Source organism: Thalassophryne amazonica, chromosome 17, assembly GCF_902500255.1.
Source record: "Thalassophryne amazonica chromosome 17, fThaAma1.1, whole genome shotgun sequence".
Taxonomy (NCBI): domain Eukaryota; kingdom Metazoa; phylum Chordata; class Actinopteri; order Batrachoidiformes; family Batrachoididae; genus Thalassophryne; species Thalassophryne amazonica.
This window is the reverse complement of record NC_047119.1, coordinates 36,059,918-36,080,545: the sequence shown is the minus strand read 5'-3', so window position 1 is coordinate 36,080,545 and position 20,628 is coordinate 36,059,918. Positions and strand designations below refer to the sequence as shown.

Sequence of the window (20,628 nt, the reverse complement as noted above, 5' to 3'; positions counted from 1 at the left end):
TCCGATTGTGATTGTGCATGAGCTGGACATGCCAGAACATGTCCCGTGAGGCTTCATCACGGCGTTGCTTGATGGCCGCTTTTGATGCTCTAATGGCACGCGTCGTGGTGGAGTTCTTTTTCTTTGACGTCTTCCTGGCTTCCATGTCGTAAAATGAGGGTGTGTCTGAAGTGGAGTCTGAATATTTATGGGCGTGTTCATTATAATTACGACTGTTTTCACCCGCCACATTTATCAAGGTCACGTCGGGCGTACGCTGGAAATGGGCAGGTGCGCACTGCTTGATACATGTCACAGCAACTTTGGTGTACTTCAAATTTACACCGTAAGTGCGCAACGTTGATACATGAGGCCCAATGTGAGGTGCAGATCTGCTGGCCAAGCCTGATCCATATATAACCATATCATATTCGGATCTGCAGCTATCTAGGAGGAGCTGCTTTAATGAGATTTAGTAACACAATTTATTGGCAGATGGACCCAAGTCCTAAAGCTCCTGCCATGTGCTGTGGTAGGGGCTAAATAACGGGCTTTATTTGGGTGATTATAGGCAAATGAGAAATAAAGCATCAGCACAGGTTTGTCAGTTGCTACCAAATTGTTTCTCGATTTTTCTAAGCCTACCAGTTTGGGCAAGCTCCTCTTAGAAAAGACCCTTCGGGGACAGGAGAGGTGGAGGTGTCTGGAGATCCAGCTGCGCATGTTGAGCCACTCCACGGTTCCTTTGGGTGAGGGACCGTCTTCTCTGTGCAGCAGCACCAGCTGCTTCTGGGCACGCACTGCACTTCCCTCCAGCATACGCTCCAGCTAGAGGGGAAAACAGCACAGATGCATTAGAACATTTTATGCACCTTGTTTGTTTCAGAGTGGCTGTTTGCACTGTGTGCACATGGGGACTAAGAGGACTCAGAGTGAGCTGAAGACAACCACAACAAAAAAAACACACACTCATACACTGAAGCAAAAATCACAGTGGACCGGAGTCTTGCAAGAGCCAACAGTGCACTCACAATCTAAATTAAATAAAACTGCCTATAAAAATACACACAGACCTCTACAATAAACCAGGAGTCATTCATAAACCATCAAAGAATAAAGAGTTGCTCCAAGTGAAGAAAATCCTTAGTGCTATAACATATTGTAAGAATTTCCCATTAAAGTTATGAGCGTAGTAAAAACAAGGCAGCTAATATGGTGAAAAACGGTTAAGAGTTTTTTTTTTTTTTAAACTGCTGAGAAAACATAGAAAAACAAAGCGGAAGGAAATATGATCGCAAGTTCATGAAATGCTTCTCTCACACGTGCAACAATGACATAATAACTGTTTATACACACGTGATCGCCATGCCAGTGCAATATTGTTGCAGGTACTAACGGCTGTATGTGCATCAGTTTGAGTACAAATATGCCGATATATTTTTCTTTTTGTTCAACCCCCCCCCGCTTTAGACAGTACAGAGATAAGGTCAGTCTCATGAGATGTATTGACATTTCTCACCTGATGCAATAACTCTACAAATCACAGTCACGCCCACACGGAGGCATCTGGCAACTCGACAGTACTGCCGTGATTCCTTTTTCTGCCATAACGTTAACAGCAGTACAATCATACAAGAAATTAGAGCAAATTTCACAGCCTCATATTGTGACACAGCTCATTTCATATAAAATAATATTAACTATGATAACTATCAGCATATGAATAGCAAGTAGGACCATTTTCAGAAAGCTTACTTTTATTACACAATTTAGTACCTGCAAATACACCTTGTCTTATTAGAGACTAAGTTCTATGAATCAATCTGCAGTGGGGTCAACCATATCTCCTCACTAAACAATGCTCCGACGCTTTTAAGGTGAGGTTAGACACTCCGTGTTCTCAGAATGTTTGACCACTTATGGGCAGTAATGCATCAGAAGTAATGCGTTACTGTAATCAGAATACTTTTTTCAAGTAACGAGTAAAGTAAGGGATTATAACTGCAAAAATAGTAATTACATGACTTTCCCACAAAGAAACTGCATTACTAAACTGTGATTTTGTTCAGAGAGACTGTCCCCTGACAATTACGTACATCATAGTTGTACATCATAGCGCGACATCAATGGTAAACAACAGACAGGTGAAGATCAAGAAGAGAAAACACGGAGTGAGGGAGAGAGCTGGAGCGAGTTGCTGTGTCGCCAATCGTGCCGTGGGTTCACAACATCCTCATAAGACGATCCCATTTTGGGGAGTTTCATTATTTTCTGCAGGAGCTGCGTCTGGATGATGGCCGCTTTCAGCGGTCCTTCTGCCTCTGCAGGACCTAGTTTGAGGACCTCCTGTCCCATTCACGTGCGCACATGTAAACAATTAAAAAAAACAAAAAAAACATCCACTGCCCCTGCTGTGGGGCTGCAGCTCGCTCTTCCCCCAAACTCTGTCATAACTGTTTTTCGAAACTAGTCACCATTTGTTTTATTATACATCTGTGTAGTTAATAAAATAATCACGGACGATTCGCGAGAGCGCGCACATGAAAGAAAAAAAAAAAAAAAAAAAAAAAAAACTCCGCTGCCCCTGCTGCGGGGCTGCAGCTCGCTCTTCCCCCAAACTCTGTCATAATTGTGAAATAAAGGACAAAAGGGACATAAGTCCTGCTCACAGGCTGGCTACCAGAGACAGGACATGTTCACATCCAACTCAGTCAAACTCCAGACATCTCCACGTCACCACATATCCAGTCCCTGATTGGTCATCGCGGCGCGAAAAGACGAAAAACACCATGAACACACACCCAAACACACACTTTCACTGTCATTTCACCTTGATCATAGTACAAAACACGTTCCCGGTGCCACGAGGGGGGGTCCTGATAACATTAAAGGCAATTACATATTTTGACGAAATTACAAGTTTAAATGACATATACACACATATACATATATATATATATATATATATATATATACACATATACATATAAATAAAAAACATCATGAGGTTTATGTCACAGAAATCCTACTTTACAATCACACTGCAGTCAGTTAAATTATTTCCTTTTGCATTTATAATAAACACTTTATTTAGTGTTTGTTTTTCTGGTTTAAATAAGATATAAATAATCTACCACACTTCAAAAAATATACAAGTTTCCATGTTATTTTATTTGTCTAAAAATAAATGTCTGAGGTTCCTTATGTTAAACAAGAAATTATCTAATTTGAAATAACAGGTGGTTTTAATACAGATAAAAGATTTCTAAAGAACCATTTATTGATTTATTTACCTATTTTAATTACAAGTGTTCTAAACTTTTTTTTTTTTTTTAACAGTAATCAGAAATTTTGAGGTAACAACAACAAAAAACATTTCCAATGATTTTTCTTCAGAAAACTGCTCTATAAATGAGCAGTCCTGTCACATGTTAATGTTTTGTACAGATCAGTGGTTTCTGCACCAATCGGATTGGTCCAATCCATTTTGTAGAGATCAGTGGTTTCTGCCACGAGTCTTCCGTGTTTTGGCCCGACGCGTCGTTCCTATTGGACAATGCGAAGGTACGACACAGCTCAGAGTGTCGAATGTTGGCGCACCTCATCTCGACAGAACACCGGCTCTGTGGTATGCAAGAGATCACTTGACCGAGGGTCTATACGTTCAAATAATAATGTAAAAAAATACTGTCATCACTCTTCACTCTTGGTCAGTCTCTTACAATGGTGCAGCGTAAATACACGAGCTTTTCAGGAGCGCACGTCTCCTCCGGTGCGCACTATTTATTTATTTTTTTTTGGGGGGGGGTGCGACCCCGCCCCCTGTGATAAACTCATCGCCCCTTAATTTTTTATTTTTTTTTTCTGGCGCCGGGTCTGACAAAACGGAAGCAAATGCACACAAGCGGAAAAAAGTTTTTGTGTCTCCAAAGTGTGTGTGAGTGAGTGAGTGAGCGAGTGAGTGGTAATGTGTAACCACTGCTAGGATTCACACAGCAGCAAATTAAGGAGCTGAAGTCCGTAGCTGTTGCATTTAAAGATTAACAAAAGTAAAGCACAGTTAATTAAGATAAAAGAAACGATTCCAACCTTGTATCAGTGGAAGAGCGGAGAGAAGTCCAGGCGCCGAGGACTCAAGCCATTCACAAGGGCGGGAGTGGCCGCCTGCAATCTGATTGGCCACCCTGTATGCTTCTCCATTGTCATTGGCTGTTGGTCATGTCAATCATTGTGCTCGATGTAAGTCTCCGTTGTGTGATCAAACGGAAACAAAACTGAAACCTAGAATAAGACTGCGCCGTGTATGAAACACTACAGAACTTTTATTTTGACACAAATTCAGGAAGTGGCTCTGCAGCTGCGCCGATTAAATGCTGTAGCTTCACTGATCACGGACTTTCCTTGTGTTGACAGCAGCGCGCGGTTCGAGAACACTGTATATTTCCATAATCTCTATAAATATGGGAAGGCCGGCCCACGCACATCTAAACGTGCAGCGGCCCACCGGGCAAATGCCCAAAATCACATATCAGTCCGAGCCTGGTTTATAGCATTTAAGGGTCAAACCAAGTGTTTTAAATGTATATTTTTTTGGGACACCCTATATACGAGTATATAAAAAACGGCTGAGTGGATCCTTGTTATTTGATCGGTGCTTTGTATGACCCACATGAAATGGATTAATTAGTCCCATTTGTGTTGCATTGCATTTAGAGTGCAAATTTCGTTCCATACGTTTGGTACCATTGCACTCTGCGTGCGCACACACATCAACTGCGCTGTCTGGAGGCTGTTAGCAGAAAGTTGGAATGAAAAGCTGGACTTATTTCTGACGTGATTTTTTTTTCGCTGCACTGAGGATGGGCACCGCATCACCGGACTACATGTCACAATTTGGACTTTAGCAGCAGTGGAACACCAAAATGTAATGGCCCAGTCACACGGCACTTAAAGGGGAACAAAGCCCTAACGAAAACAAGAAATGTGGACTTTTGTTGGCATCGTTTAACCTTCGTCGCTTCATCAGGATTTTTAAACTGTTGAAAAATTTGAACAAAGGACAACGAAAACCTCAATTCATCCGTGTTTCATTTTGCTGCCGTTCTTGACATTTTTTAATTGTTTGTTTAGTTTTTGTAACGTTAGTGTTTACTTTGACTTTGTTCAACCAGCTGAATGTTTTCACACACTACAGACGCCGGTTTGTGAGCGCTGCTGCCATCACTGCGTTCATGTACCATCAGAAATTACAGGGCAAACTCTGCCTGTTTGCTTGGATTTTTTTTTTTTTTTTTATCTGGGTGGAGGTCAGCGTCACTGGGCTCAGGCACCTTATATAGGACATAATGTTTTGTGTGGATACAATTAATTATATTGCCACAAGCAACTGCTGAATTTAAAACAACAAAAAAGTTGTGTAATTTCCGGCGGTACTTGAATGCAGCAGCAGCAGCAGCAGCAGCAGCAGCTTCTGTGTGCGCTTATTGTTTTTAATTAAAAATAACAATATGAGTGTAGCAATGACAATCCAGTCCTTATGTACATGTGGCAACAGGTAGATGATTCAAATGATTATATAAACAGCTGTTCTGGAAGGCAGAATTCACTTTGTGGATCAGCTGCAGCTCGTGAAATAACCACACATGAGGATTCCATGGCGGTGTTCACATGCACTGATCAATTTACTGCTTTGATATATTCAATCAACTTTACACTTGTATTTATTCCCCCTTTTGACAGTTTTCTGTTATAAATCGGCTTAGAACATAATACAGTGATAGATCAGTGACCATGGCACACCAGAGGTTTTTTTGTTTGTTTGTTTTAATTGGAGCAAGACGGAGCGTGCAGCGTGTCGTCAGACAGTGTGGATTCTGATGAAGGAGATGATCCCTCTTTTGTTCTGGAGGAGGCAGTGGCTCCAGTGGCTCTATAAAACAAATAATGAATGTTTATACAGTCTTTCAATGGAATGAATATTTAATTTGGTGAAAGTTGGAATAAACCGTTCAACTCGGCTTCACCTTGTTGAATGGTATGTTACAGCTTTCACCTCATGAAATATTCGTACCACTGAACTCATAAACATTCATTATTTGTATTTTATATATGTGTGTATATAACATAAAAGAAACAGAGGAAAAAAACACACACACACACACACACACACATTTGCTGTTACCAGCTTCCCTTGTGCACCAAAATTAACACGAGAGGTCCCCTTGTTACAAAATGGGCTTGAACCATGGGGGCTTCAAAACTGCAGAGGTTGTACAAAGAGGAATAATACACTTGGCTGAATCAACAAAAAAGCAACAGTAACAGCACACTACAGGGAAATATGGCAGAACAGTGGGCATATGATTGCTACAAACATGTTTCTTAGAGATGATCTGCCAAATAATCTGCCCTTGATGGATGCACTTTTCATTCTGCAGCATATTATGCAAGGTAAGCAGGAAAATATGTGAACAAAAAGCCTTCTGTTAAAAGGTTTATCATCTGTGCAAAAAGACATAAAAAAAAAAACAGCTTGGACAGAGGAGTCATTCTATGTCTGAACAAATATTGATCCACTTCATGGCTTCATGGCTTTCCCCTTTCTCTCACAGCCTCCTGTTAAAAGGGGATAAGATTCCTTCCCTTTCTCAATGCTCATTTTTGTCTTATGAAAGCAATTTCCCCACCAATCAGCAGGACATTTCTCTCTCGCACATCCATCCTTCTCTTGTATATCCAGGGGTCCAATACAACATATTTACAACTTGTGACCATTACATTGGTTAAAGCCATCTGCAAACCAGGGCTCAGCAGCATACCAATCAGAATTGTCCTTAATATCTCACCAGAGAGTGAGCAGCTCTACCACGATCTATTGGAGATAGTAACTAACACTCCTGCACACTCAGTGAGGGCTTGGAGCAAGAACTGGTGAGATGATTTCCCCAAAGACAGAAATCCATACAAAGGCTCGAGAACTCTGACTGTTAAGAGCCAAATGCTGATACTGAGCCTCAGCTGTACAAATAGTTCAGATTTTCATTTTCAGAAAAAAAACACCCATCAACTAAAAGCGCCTGCATTCCTGTCGCCTTTTTTCAACCGTCACTGACTGAAGCCTCACCTCTCCAACTGCCGGGTCCTGTTCCCCGAGCCCCACGATGATGATGCAGTCGGCCTGACGGATGCATCTCTGGGTCCACGGGGTCAATGTGTAGTCTGTCTGATAGAGAACAATGCGATGGATATCTTCCTGTTGGCCCAGCCAGCTGGACAGACGGTACTCGTGAACACTGAGAAGAATGAGTCCATTTATGATGAGTCACATTGCTTAGCTGGCAGTACACAGTAGACCCTCATTAGCCAATAAAGGATAGAGTGAAGGATAGAGTGAATGAGTCAGAGGGAGAAACCCTAGAAAATAGTACACCATGCAAATATTTTATGGGTTGTATCAGGGAGCTACATTCAACATTCCAGCAAAAATGCAGGTGCCACAAAAATTACCTGTCTAGTGCAGCAGCTCCAAGGCGCTGTTTGATCATGTCACTTGTCAGCAGAAGAGTGGGGCCTGTATGAGAACGACCAGAGTAATCAATCAGCCGATTAACTTAATACAACTAAACTCACTTACACCAGACTTTTCTACAGCAGCGGTGGACCTCAAACTCTGATGCTTGACAGAGACTGTGGAAAAACACTATATTCAGAGATTAAACCTGTAATGTTGATACATAAAACATACACGCTAGTGCATGTACAGACCCTGCACTCACTGTATAGTGAAACTAAAAATATTTAGATTCTATTTCAGTCATTTGTGTTGTAATATGTTTCAACACAATAGGGTGCAAATCAAATGGAACGTTTTGAAATGTGTACTGGTTAGGGGTGTTACGGTACACACAAGTCACAGTTCGGTTCATATTTGTGGTTAGACGTCACAGTACGAGTTCAGGTTTTACATGCAGTAGCTTTAAATCAATGAGCAGCATGACAGCTACCATCTGCCACCAACACTGAGACAAAGTGTAAATTGGATTCCATCTCTTATCATTCACATTGGGATGAATTTATTGCACACCGTGCTGTGTTTACTGTTTGTTTTTAATGCTGTGTGACGTGGAGCCAAACTGCCTTCAAAGTTAGCCAATTTAAGTTTGTTTACTTTTGCGCAAATACTGCATCTCAGTAAAAACCTCACTCTGTACAGATTTTAAGTTATTGTACACAGTGTGACTATTCAGTTAACTTCTCATCCATGAAATTTTACAATAATTCATACAAAACATCAACTTATATTATAAGTTGGTGGCCTTTTTTGTCGAAACTTGAAAGCGGACTGACCTCATATGGGTACACCGACTCAACACAAAAGTGTATCAGTACAGTTTCACTTTCAGGTTCATCTTCCTGAAGAAAAAGGGAAATTAACTAATTTTATTAATGCTGCCAAAGTTTCTGGGCTAAACGATTCCATCACTAGTTTTAACTGGCTGTGTTCCTCCGTTCGACTTAGGAACAGCAGGCTGGGGGGTGGCCATGCCTCCTGCACTGAAGGGGGAGAAAGACTCTGCCTTCGTGCACAGATAATAGACATGAAACTGGATGGACACAGTCTGTAGAAATGCAATGAAATGTTGGTGACTTATGGAAACAAATATGCACGTGTCTATAATCATACTGTGCAGCGTTGTACCTTGTGTTCTGAGTGCAGTTCTGTTCACCAAACAGTCACGTGCGTGCAGTACGGTTCAATACAAATACATGTATTGTGACACCTCTAGTACTGGTGCCTCTTCTAGCAGACCATGCCCTGTCTTCCTTTTGATAAGGACTCAGAAACAGTAGTGACTATACCAGAGGGAAAAGGACTGTTTATTAACAGCATTTTTAAGCCTGTAGTAAGTGTTCTGAAACACAGGTGTTGCAAAGGTTTTGAAATATTCCAGGTCAATCTTTTCAGGTAGTCCTCACTACTTTGCAGTACACACAACTTTCCGGCGGCATCCCCAGCCACACACTCTACCTTTCTTCAATTCTGTTTTTCCTTTCCCATTCAGTTTTATATTTTTTACAATATTTGCCGACTCAATGGGAAAACACCCCCCCCCCCCCCCCAATGTTTGCTAGCTTAATGAATACATGACTTCCCCAATGTTCAGGAGGAATTCAAAGCACATGTTAGTCTAACCACAGCTGATTGCAACTTCTAATGATTTATCAAACATCCCTTAACCATCCAGCAGGGGGCATATATTCCTATCTGATATTACAAAGGCAAAAAAGCTAATAGGCGAGTGAACTGCATTTCTATAGTGCCTTTCCATCTGATGCAGACAAGCAAAGTACTATGTAATGATGCCACACACACACACACCATGGTGCCATCACGGAAGGGGGTTGGGGGGGTGGGGGAGACTAAGTTGGATTCTAAAACTCAAATAACATTCACAAGTCCACATAATCCACAAGATAGGATTTTGTATGAATTTAGCAGTAACTGAAAGAGTGAGGGAGACAATCGACAATGTACACAGTGGTCTGTGAGAGAACGTTAAAACGCAGAAAATTACTATTACTATCTGTGAAACCATCTTCTGACATAGCAAGAGGCCTCTTACTACAAAAATCAAAGTCATCAGAGGGCTGCAACAATTATTATTCAACAGCTCTCTGTCAGTCAAACATAATTTGTTGGGAAGTCCTGAAGTCTGCAGTTACCAGTGTCTTGTTTAGTACACATTTTATTTCATTTATTACCAATTGCAATGAGTGCGTGCTGCAGCTCCAGGGTGAACGCAGTCAGAGGCACATCCTCAGACACCGGCAGCACAGTCACAGTGGAGAGGTTCGAGGCCTGATTCCCCGCATCCCACTTACTGCCAGGGGTGTGGAGGGCCAAACTGCGAGCTGGGAGCATACAAATATGACTTGTTAATTTACCCCTCAACAAATACAGCTTTTCAGCCTGTGCAGACAGTTGGTGGGTGAAGAGTGCATAGGACATACACAACGCACACAAAATGTGTTCAAACAGGATAAGCAAACACAACACAAACACACACTTACCTGTCAGAGGACCATTGACTTGCTGGAGAATTTTCTGCCCTAGTAAGTGAATCAACCTGGTGACAACCTGAATGAACAATTTCACAATAAAACATGAAAATTAATTAAAAACACACAGCCAAGAGCACATACATTATTATCATCATAGTGATTATTCAAAACCAATGAGGAATGCCAGCATTTTTTTTAATTGCTTAAGGACATGAAGCATTTCAGCACTACATTTACTGTGTAAATTTTCTACCTTAAAGAAATATTTCATCCATGGAACTGCTTGCACGCAAAAAACATTTCCTTGGATGTAAGAATTAGATGGGGGGTGGAGAAACTGATCATGCTAGACGAAGGTCACATGCTCCGCATGTTTTCCATGTGTACTTGTGTCAGCCACAGCTGATTAAAATCTGTCATTTCTTAGGTTTTGATTGACTGAGCACACCCGACTTAATTAACAGCGACTGGAACAGAAAGAATTTGTAAAACACACACGTCAAGTGATTTCCAGCAACAGAGAGAGTGAATCCTGCTAGAGCAGCATCTGGAAAATCAAGAACTGTAGTAAGTAGTGAGTGACTGGTTTAAACAAGTATTGCTACAGAATATCAATCCTGTTTCTGCTGAGGTTAAATGTGGATTGATCTCCCTGCATCAATAAAACAGTTGGATTCTGTAGAGACTTTCAAGTCCAGACTTAAGATGCACTTATTTTCCCTTTTGTATGACTAGCATACTGGCATAGTATGTTACTATGCTTTTTACTCTTTTAAATTCATTTTATTAGGAAACGGAGCAGGTCGCGGCATCAACTTTATCTAAATTCTGGGTCTTTTAGTGAAGCTTAGGGCTAGTGGCCGGCGATCACCTTAGTATTTTTTTTTTCCTTGTTGCTTAATGCTGACTAATTATACTGTATTTGTTGTCTCTCCAATGTCTGATTCTGTTTTTTTCTCTCCGTTTGAGGTGTGGCTCCATCCAGACATGGGTGTGGTGTCTGTTTCTGCAACCCTCCTGTCCTGTGCACCGGCAAAATTTCCTGTATATTTGTTTTGTAAATTGTGGAGGTCGCATGGCCCAAGCAGAGGATCACCACTTTGAGTCTTGTCTGCTTGAGGTTTCTTCCCTAAATCTTCAGAGGGAGTTTTTCCCTTACCACTTGTCACCTGTTTGGTGTGCTTGCTCTGGGGGTTGGTAAGGTTAGACCTTATTGTGTGAAGCGCCTTGAGGCAACTGTTATGTTTTGGCGCTATATAAATTAAACACAAAATGTACCTGAGGGAACCTCCTCTTTATGGAGTTCAGAGCGCCTTCTGGTAGCTTAGCCAGTTCAGAGTCTCGCACTGCATGCACCGTGGTGGCCCTGTTTTGATGGGTTAGAGCCTCCACCTGCAGACAAATACATTACACATCACACACTGTTGAGGAAACTGTCAAAAGAGCATGCAGAGGTACTATAATTAATGCTGAGAACAGCATTTTCTGTTGTGTTTTGTATTAAAAGTGATGCCATTTTTTTTGTACTCAGTGATGAGGTAATAAGTCGCCTTTTTTCCATTCAACCACCTGCTGCCATCAAACCAAGGCCTGCTCACTCAGTAGAGCTCTTGGTTTCACACTATACAACACCTGCAATTAATAAAGTCTGCAATTTAATTTTTGTTTTTTTAATATTTACCTAGTCAAGCCACTTGCTGCTTGCATATATTATATGTATGTTGGTGACAATAAGTATTTTGTAATGAAATACCTGAATGATCACAGTCGTCACATCTATTCTGATGAGCCCAACTGGCCTGTTAATACATGTAATTGACAAATTTGATGTAATAAAAAAATACAATTATCTCTCTCTGAAGACAGTGTTTTCCTTCATGCACAGCTTCATACTGTGTGTTACCATAATGTGAAGTTTCACTGAAATCCACTTGACAGGTGGATAAACTGACAGATTCATATATATCCCACAAACTTTAGTTGGCAGAGGAAAAGTTATAAAAAAAATAAAAAGTCTCCTCATCCAATGTTAATGTCAACATGGCGGTGCTAAATACGTCTCAGAATGTGAAGCACCTTGATAATGCCGTTCTTCACACCCTCACAAGAGACACGACAGCTTCTTTGCTGTAGCTAACAGTAACCATAGAATTCATCAAATGCCGGTATTATTAGAAGCCTCATGGCCACGTCAGCCAGCAGTAAAAGAAGCAAGTGTAAAGTGGCTTCACTCTAACATAAGGCGTTCTAATGAAAAGGGCACAACCACAGGAACACTGTGTCCATTTTAAAAGTTAACTCATTAAGGACAAAAGGGACTTCTTCTCCTATGGACTTTATGCACTTGTAACAAAAAAGAATCAAATTAACAGTGAATGTGGCCACAAGATTGTTCATACAGCTCTGATCTTAATTACGTCCACCAAGGACGTAATAATCATTGGCATTTATCTATTTGTCTGACTTTTAGCAGGATTAAGTCAAAACTACTGCATGGATTTTGACAAAATTTTCAACACAGATAGATATTACGCCATTGAAGACTCCATTAAATTTTGGAGGTGATCTGTATCCGAATACAGATTCTGGATCAAGTTTCTCTTTATATAGGCTTTGACGGATTACGTCAAAACTACTTTATAGATTCTCACCAAATTTGCACCACAGATCAATATTATGGTATGGAAGACCCCAGTGAATTTTGGAGGTGATCTGGATTCTGGATCAAGATTCACTTTATATAGGCCTTGAAGGATTATGTCAAAACTATTTCACGATTTCTCACCACATTTTCATATTAGGCCATGGAAGACTCCAATAAATTTTGAAGATGATCCAGCTCCAAATCTGGATTTCACTTTATATAGGCTCTAAAGGATTATGTCAAACCTACATCAGAGTCTCACCAAATTTGCACCACAGACAGATAATAGGGCATGGCAGACTCCACTGAATTTTGGAGGTGATCCTGACCCTGATTCAGAAATGTCTGATTGCTCTTGTTAGATTTGCAATTTAGCTTAGCTGTGTTAAGTTTCTGAATACATAGATAAATTTTTTTTTATCAAGTTTATATTGGCTGGTAATTACAGTCTAATGAGAGCACATATTTATACTAGTGTGTCATTGTTAGGGTTAATGTGAAATCAGTGGTTTTTGTGGACTTTAACAGTGAATACATCAAAATGGTTAAAATGTGTATTTTACAAGGATGCAGTCACATGATTAGGTGGACAGATTTTCCAAAGATAATATTTTGAGGAGGAAAGTGACAGGTTTTTTTTTTTAGTGTATCTCATACAAACAGCATAAGTGAAGTCCAGGACAGCGCGAGAATGGTCTTCAAAACATGCATCCAACAACTAATTTTATTCTTTCGCGTAGCCAGGAAAAAAAAAAAACGTCTTTCTTCTCTCAAAAGCGTGGACCGAGCCATCTGTGTGGATTGTGCCACACCATCGCGTCATGCTAAGCCAAGATGCTATGTGCGGGGACACCAGCCAGTCTAGCTGAGGAAGCCTCTTCTGTGGTCACGGAGTCTGACAGAAAAGTGATAGAGTGGCCACTTTTAACAGGACAGCTGCGACGTGGGCCAGCTTCAGCGTTTGTGTTACTGGCTCCCCAAACACCAAACAGAAACAGAGAAGAAGAACAAACATGGACAAGGACCAGACAATGAAGCACATCAAGGTATGAGGAAAATGAAAGTACACCAAACTGGATAAACATCGCAAAAATGAAATAGGATAACACCCAGAGCCCTGCAAAAAGAATAAAAAGTCCTGGAAAAAGAAATACAAAAAGAAAAGTAACATTCAATAATGAAGTACAAATATATACGATACCATAAAGAGAAACAATAAGGGAGAAAAGAACCAAACACAAAAGAAGGAAAAAATAAAAAGCACAACCAATGGAAGGTAAACATCATATACACAAACATCAACGGCATTAGAGGGAAAATACACAGCTTATCTGAGATAATATGAACTAACAACACAGATATGGTAATAGTAACAGAAACAAAAAGAGAACCACCAATAATACCCCACTTCACATGGTACTCCAAGCAAAGACCAAACAGAACAGGAGGAGGCACAGCAATTCCTACAAGGAACGAAATAGCAAAGCACACAACAGCCCAAGAAAACCTCGAAGACAACACAATGGAAATACTTTGGCTAAAAACAGAAAATGCAAAACATAAACTGGACTTCATAGGATGCTACTACGGACCACAAGAGACATGCCATAAGGATGAGGTGGAAAGGCAGTACGCCATAATCAAAACACAAATCCAATGCTACAAACAGGAAGGAAATGTACTACTAGCAGGAGACTTCAATGCAAAACTGGAAATTACAGCAGGACAATACCAACAAAAAGAAAGTAGAAAAGGGAGAATCCTAAAAAACCTACTAAAAGAAGCAGACTGCAAGGCAATCAACCTCAAATCTGAAACAGGTCTGTGGACAAGAGAGAACAGACACAACGATGAAAAATCTGTAATAGACTACATAATAGCATGTGAAGAAATGGAACAAAGAACAACAAGAGTAGACGTTGATGAAGCAGGAACCCTCAGACCCAAAAACAAACATGGGGAGACAGACCACAACACGACAGCAGCTTGGATCCAAATACCAGAGACCAGCCAAAGAACAAAAAGAATTAAAAGATGGAACCTAGATAATGAAGAAGGTTGGAAGGAATACAACAAATTACTGCCCCAAAAATTAGAAATATAAAACCTAGTGAATACAAAGAATATGAAACAGCAATAAAGGAAGCCCTAAAAGAGACGATAGGACAAAGAACAATAAGCATAAACCAACAAAAAAGAAGAAAACCCGGAAACAAAAGGCCTGCGGGAGGAAGTGAGAGAGAAAAGGAAAATTTTCCAGAAGGCCTGCAAAGAGGAAAAAAGGAAGCATTAGAGAGCCACTATGAAGCACAAAGGAAACTAAGAAAGGCAATGGACGAGAAATATAAAAGAGAAGTTCAAGAGAACTGTTATGTGTCGGACGCAGGATGGAGAACGGACCAGCGTTTGAAGGACCCAGTATAAAATAAGCAGAGCACGGTACAAAGGATAACTAAATTTAATGACATAACAGTGATGTGATAAAAGACAACAAATGAGTGCGCGGTCTGGCGTGGTGGATAAGCGGTGCGCTCCCAGCAGCACTAACGGTCCGGAGCCAGAAACAGTTCGGACCCAAGGACCCCGCCGACACCCCCCAGGTGGCCGCGACAAACCGAGTCTGTGAAAGAAGAAATCATCATGTGAGTCCACACTCCACACACAGAGAGACCACTCAAAGGTGTACATACACAGCAAACACTTCCTGGCTTAATCACTAATCAGCTTCCCACCCTGCAGGCATGGAACACCCCGTTCACATAACTCAACTGCAGTGGAAGCTGATTAAACGACTAACATAACAGCTCAATATAATAAGGTGTGAGGGACACCACATTTACTGACTGTACAAATGAAAGTCACAAAACCTAACGTACCTCAGGAAGTGTGCTGACGAGCGTGAGACCTCACCCCCTCCTCTTTCACAGACCATGCATCAAACCTGGATGTTCTCTGCATCCACTGATGATGAGATGGCTCTTGAGACGACAATCTCACCCATCTGGTCACAAGGTCGAGTCTCTGGCAAATACACACTGTGTACTCCAGACTTAAATGCCACCATGTTCCAATCCGTGTAGATGCACCACAGCTGTGAGTCCTGACGAGCCGCACCTGATCAGCCTCAGGTGATCAGGGTGAGGTCCTGGTAACTCAGCCACACAGCCACTCAGTCCCAAATGCGCACCACCTGGAAGGAAACCCAAAAGACAGAAACAGAAGACAAACAAAAGCCAGCCAGGCACGCCAGCCACAACAAGAACCTGAACAAAATTGCTACCAGTAGAGATCCAAGAAACGAGATATGGAAAATGAGGAAAAAGTTAGCCAATAAGGGACAGGCAGACTACAACTACATCACAGAGGACAACAGAGAAATCACTAATGAGGAAGAAACCAAATCCCACATAGCAAACTACTACGAGGACCTATACCGAGCAAGAGAAGGTAAACCGGAGTATGAGGCGTGGACCAATAGAATATCGGCAGAGGTTGAGAGAGTTACAAACCAACTAAGACCGCAAAACATACCAAAAATAGGCCTCGAAGAGATGCTGCGGGTAAAGAGGAAACTAAAACGGAAAAAGGCAACGGGACCAGACAACATACCAAACAAAATATTCATAAATGCAACAAATGATACTATGAAAATATACTGTACAATGTTTAATCAAACGGCATACACAAACAAACTCCAGATGAATGGAGGAACGGCCACATTATAGGCATATACAAAGGTAAAGGAAAAAAAGGCAAATGTGCCAACGAAAGGGGAATTACCCTCAGCAGCAACATAGGGAAATTTTTATGAAAGAATCCTACACCATAGAGTAAGACCCCTGATACAAATCAGTGAACTACAGGGAGGTGGTAAGGAAAGCATAGGAACTGCAGACCACATTTTACTATTAAACCACCTGATTGACAACAAAAAACCAAGATACATAACATTCCTGGATGTGACCAAAGCATATGATAAAGCCTGGGCAGATGCCCTGGTGTACACTCTGTACAAAAACAGACTAAGAGATAAAATATGGCTAAACATAAAGGAGCTCAACGAAAACCTGAAAGCCTCAATAATGACCAGATATGGACTTACAAGACAAATACAGATCAAAGACAGCATCAGACAAGGAGACGAAATAGGCAGAGAAATCCTGAATAACAACCTTGGAATAGAGACAGGCACAGGAGAAAAAATAGGATGCCTACTATGGATGGACGACATAGCCCTCATATCAGAGACAGCCAAGGAAATGCAAACAATGCTAAACATAAACGATCTAGCAAATATGTACCACATAGAATTTGGGGAAGAAAAAAGCAAAGTTATGACGATAGGGAAACCAAAAGATGATACAAATTTCTAAACAGGACCCAAGAAACTGGAAAAAATGTGAAATTACAAATACCTAGGAAAATAATCAACAATAACAACAACCAAAGTGACCAAATAGAAGAAGCAAAAAAGAAAGCAGAAGGAGCCTTACAAACCATCTACAAATAGCAGGAAGCCCGGATCTAAAGGAACAGAAATGAGAGTATCTGGCAACTAGTGGAATCATGGCATTATCCCAATAACTGTGTACGCAGGAGAATCAGTGGCAACAACAAAAAAGGGAGGGAAAAATGAGGAACCAACTCTTGGACAATATATTAAAACGGCTCCTAATACTATCAACAACAACACAGAGAGAAATCATGTATGCGGAAACAGGGCTCTGGGATATAGACCATATAATACAAAAAAACAAGGTCAACTTCCAAAAAAGGATAAATACAGTAGGATCAGACCTAATAAAAAGCATAATCAACAACAACAGTAAACCATGGAAAAGGGAAGTCAACAAGATTAGGGGAAAACTGCAAATAACGGATCAAACAAGCAAAGGAGATATAAAAAGGAAAATAGGTGAACAGTTAATGAATAATATCAAAGAACAAGGAGAGATCAAAGGTAAAACACTACATTGAAAATGTAAAAACATTGGAAATAGGAAACCCTACCTGGACAAACTAAACAGCATGGAAGCACATAGCATCATGATGGCAAGAACAAGAATGCTGGCAGTAAAATGCAACTATAGGAATAAATATGCCAATGTATCTTGTAGGTTCTGCAATGCTAAGGAGGAAACCCAAAAACATATACTAGAAGAATGCCAGCAAATCAATAGGCAAGAGTACCCAAAAGTAACAACAGAGGATATCTTTGAAGAAGATACAACCAAACTAAGAGAAACTGCAAAAGCTCTTTACGGATCGAGGAAAATCTAAAAAACTAATGTGCTGCTCACCCCTCAAAATGGTAGGGTAGCACCCAGCAGACCTGTGAACGCACACGAGACGAGATGGCCAAGCTGAACTAAACCGATGGCTAAGCTAAGCTACCGGGAACTCTAGTGTCTGTGCAAGTCTGGAGAAAAAGGCTGACGCAGGGAGGTGTTCTTCTTTGGACTAAAGACAGCGTCTCCAAACGGAACAGTAATTCTACATGGTTCTGTGTGTGAACACAGCAGGCATAAAATCAGACTTCACAGTATATAATCATTATTCAGTCTTATTGAAATGTATGCAATGTTTTTTTTCCGAATACACTGCAAGTTACAAAGAGGTGGAAATGGGCATTTGTTGATCACAAAATACAAGAATTTGATTTGAAAGCCAAATTAAAGCCATATTAAAACCACTTTACATTCGGAGACAAAAACAGCCAAGACTGACTGTGTGTACTGGAGTGAATCATGAAGTGAACACAGGTGGAGTGAGTGATCTTCAGACAGAGACCGGTAATAGTTAGCACCTTAGGTTACGTCACTTTTATTGCTAAAAATAGCTCTGAATCTGTGTGCATTTTATCCAGACACTGTATGGCTTTTTATGTTTATCAACTACATCAGGACTCACACAAGCTAAAGAGTTGGAAGTAATGAGTCAAAATCTGGTATATATATTTTTATAAGATAGTGCTGATTGGAGTGTGATATGCCCTTTAAGGCTCAACACCTTTTTGGCAAGTTATAAGTCAAAAAGCAGCAGAATATTGATACAAAACTGATCAAACACATCAACAGCAAAGAATGTTTGTAAATACCACAAGAAAGACTTCATAACACTGCACAGTAGAGATGCATCAATTATTAATTTAACAGACAACTATTCTAATAATTGATGAATTGCTTTGAATTATACATTTTTTTAATGTGCAAGTTCTCTCCCTTTGTCCACTTAAGTCGAGAAAGTAGAGGAGTGGATAAGGCTGACCAGGGGCTTGAATGGATTTCCTACTAAAACATGGCGTATGCCAAAATCCAGAACGGAGTGGCTATACGTCCAACCGTTGGGTCAGTAAAGTAAATTTGCGAGGATATACGCCCAACCACATACGACCAATGAGTGCGCTTGTAAGCTCACTTCCGGTTTCAATGCGGGAGGGGAAAAAAGGCGGATATTTTCTCGCCGGCTGCGGGAGGGTTCGCAGCCCGCGGAGGAGCTGTGATCTAAAGTGGTTCTGTTTGGCTCATCACACCCAGGGAACAGTGTCAAACTAACACCGTCTTACAGCCAACAAACAGCATTTTGTTCAAAAACTGTTACGCCGCAATAGAGCCTTAAATGGTGTAGAAAAAAATGTAGTTTAGATGCACAAAACGTGTCAAATACATGATCGCAGTTGGGCGAATGAGATAAGACATTATATTTATCTGCCCAACGGTTGTGCATGTAACGTTCAATGTACGACTTATCTGCTCAATGGCTGGGTGAATAAGGTCAGACATTATATTTATTTTGCCCAACGGTTGGGTGTATAGCCTTTGCCAATCCAGAAACAGGCATAAGCACAAAAATATTCAGATGTATCAAAGTGTGCATAGGCATGGATCCAAGCACATTCCGTTTGTACATCCCAAACGTGGAAATGAATGCACATGCACAAAGCTCCCCCCTTTCCACACCCATATTTAAATATGCAAATTTATTTAAATAGTTTGGCTGTGTTATTTACCGGTACCATAGGTGTGGAGTGGTGTGTGTATGATGACGTCCACCATTGTCTCTGTGTTGTCACAGATAAAATTAAAGCACTTTTACAGGCAGCGTGCAAAAACAACAAAAGCTGTGGATCGTTCACCGTACTCCCATGCAGCTCGCTGCAATGTAAAATAAAATGAGTGCATCTGTGTGTGTAAATGCTGAAGCCAGAGCAGCGCACACACAGTGTGTGACATTCACAACATTACACACGTTTATTGACAACTACTGAACACAGGGTGACAGTCAGGGGCCTGTTAAGATGTTTTCCAGGATCACCATAAAAAAAAACACATTAATAATAATAATAATAACAAAAACATATTTCAATGCGCACATGCCCAAATGTGCCCTACACTGGTTTTCATTTGGAAAGATTACACGAATAACCTATTTAGCAACCAAGCAGCCATCCATCGCGTACCGTGCCATCCTCCAGCCTGATGCATATGATTTGAACATTGATGGAATGAAAATGTTTCCTATTAATAAAAACAAATTCATCATGTGATGGTGCCATAGCAATAATGTGTGAAGTCAATAGCTCCGATTACATGAAGGAAACCGTCTCTCACTGCAAATTGCGCTTTAATGTTGGATGTGATGTACCTTGATGACATTCGGATGATTGCCTTCCACACAGCTGGCATGGCTCGGCTCAAGGTTGACTGGCACACTCCTGAACTATCGGGCAGCTCACACTGGAATGTCTCTGTTGCCAGGCAGCCCAGTGTGACCAGCACCTGTGTGGGCACAGACAACCCTTGGCTCCTCGCCATATTTGGGCTCTGCACCAGCCACATTCTATGCGCAACTCCAGTAACAGTGGCCTTGGTAATCGAAATTGACTTATGAGCCAATTATCGTCAACTGCAAGTAAATACTCGCGTTCCCTGAATACACGCTCA

The 20,628-nt window shown here is 40.9% G+C and overlaps 1 protein-coding gene across 2 annotated transcripts in view; it reads right to left on the bottom strand.

Moving 5' to 3' along the window:
* LOC117529167 (patatin-like phospholipase domain-containing protein 7) overlaps nucleotides 1-20,628 on the bottom strand; it is a 78,426-nt gene that overhangs the window by 33,035 nt on the left and 24,763 nt on the right. For both annotated transcript variants that reach the window (XM_034191871.1, XM_034191872.1), the window contains exons 20-25: nucleotides 11,320-11,433; nucleotides 10,051-10,117; nucleotides 9,742-9,891; nucleotides 7,486-7,549; nucleotides 7,103-7,271; nucleotides 625-807 (exon numbers count right to left, since the gene is read on the bottom strand). In XM_034191871.1, coding sequence (XP_034047762.1) covers nucleotides 625-807; nucleotides 7,103-7,271; nucleotides 7,486-7,549; nucleotides 9,742-9,891; nucleotides 10,051-10,117; nucleotides 11,320-11,433 — 747 coding nt within the window. The remainder of the gene's footprint in view (nucleotides 1-624; nucleotides 808-7,102; nucleotides 7,272-7,485; nucleotides 7,550-9,741; nucleotides 9,892-10,050; nucleotides 10,118-11,319; nucleotides 11,434-20,628) is intronic.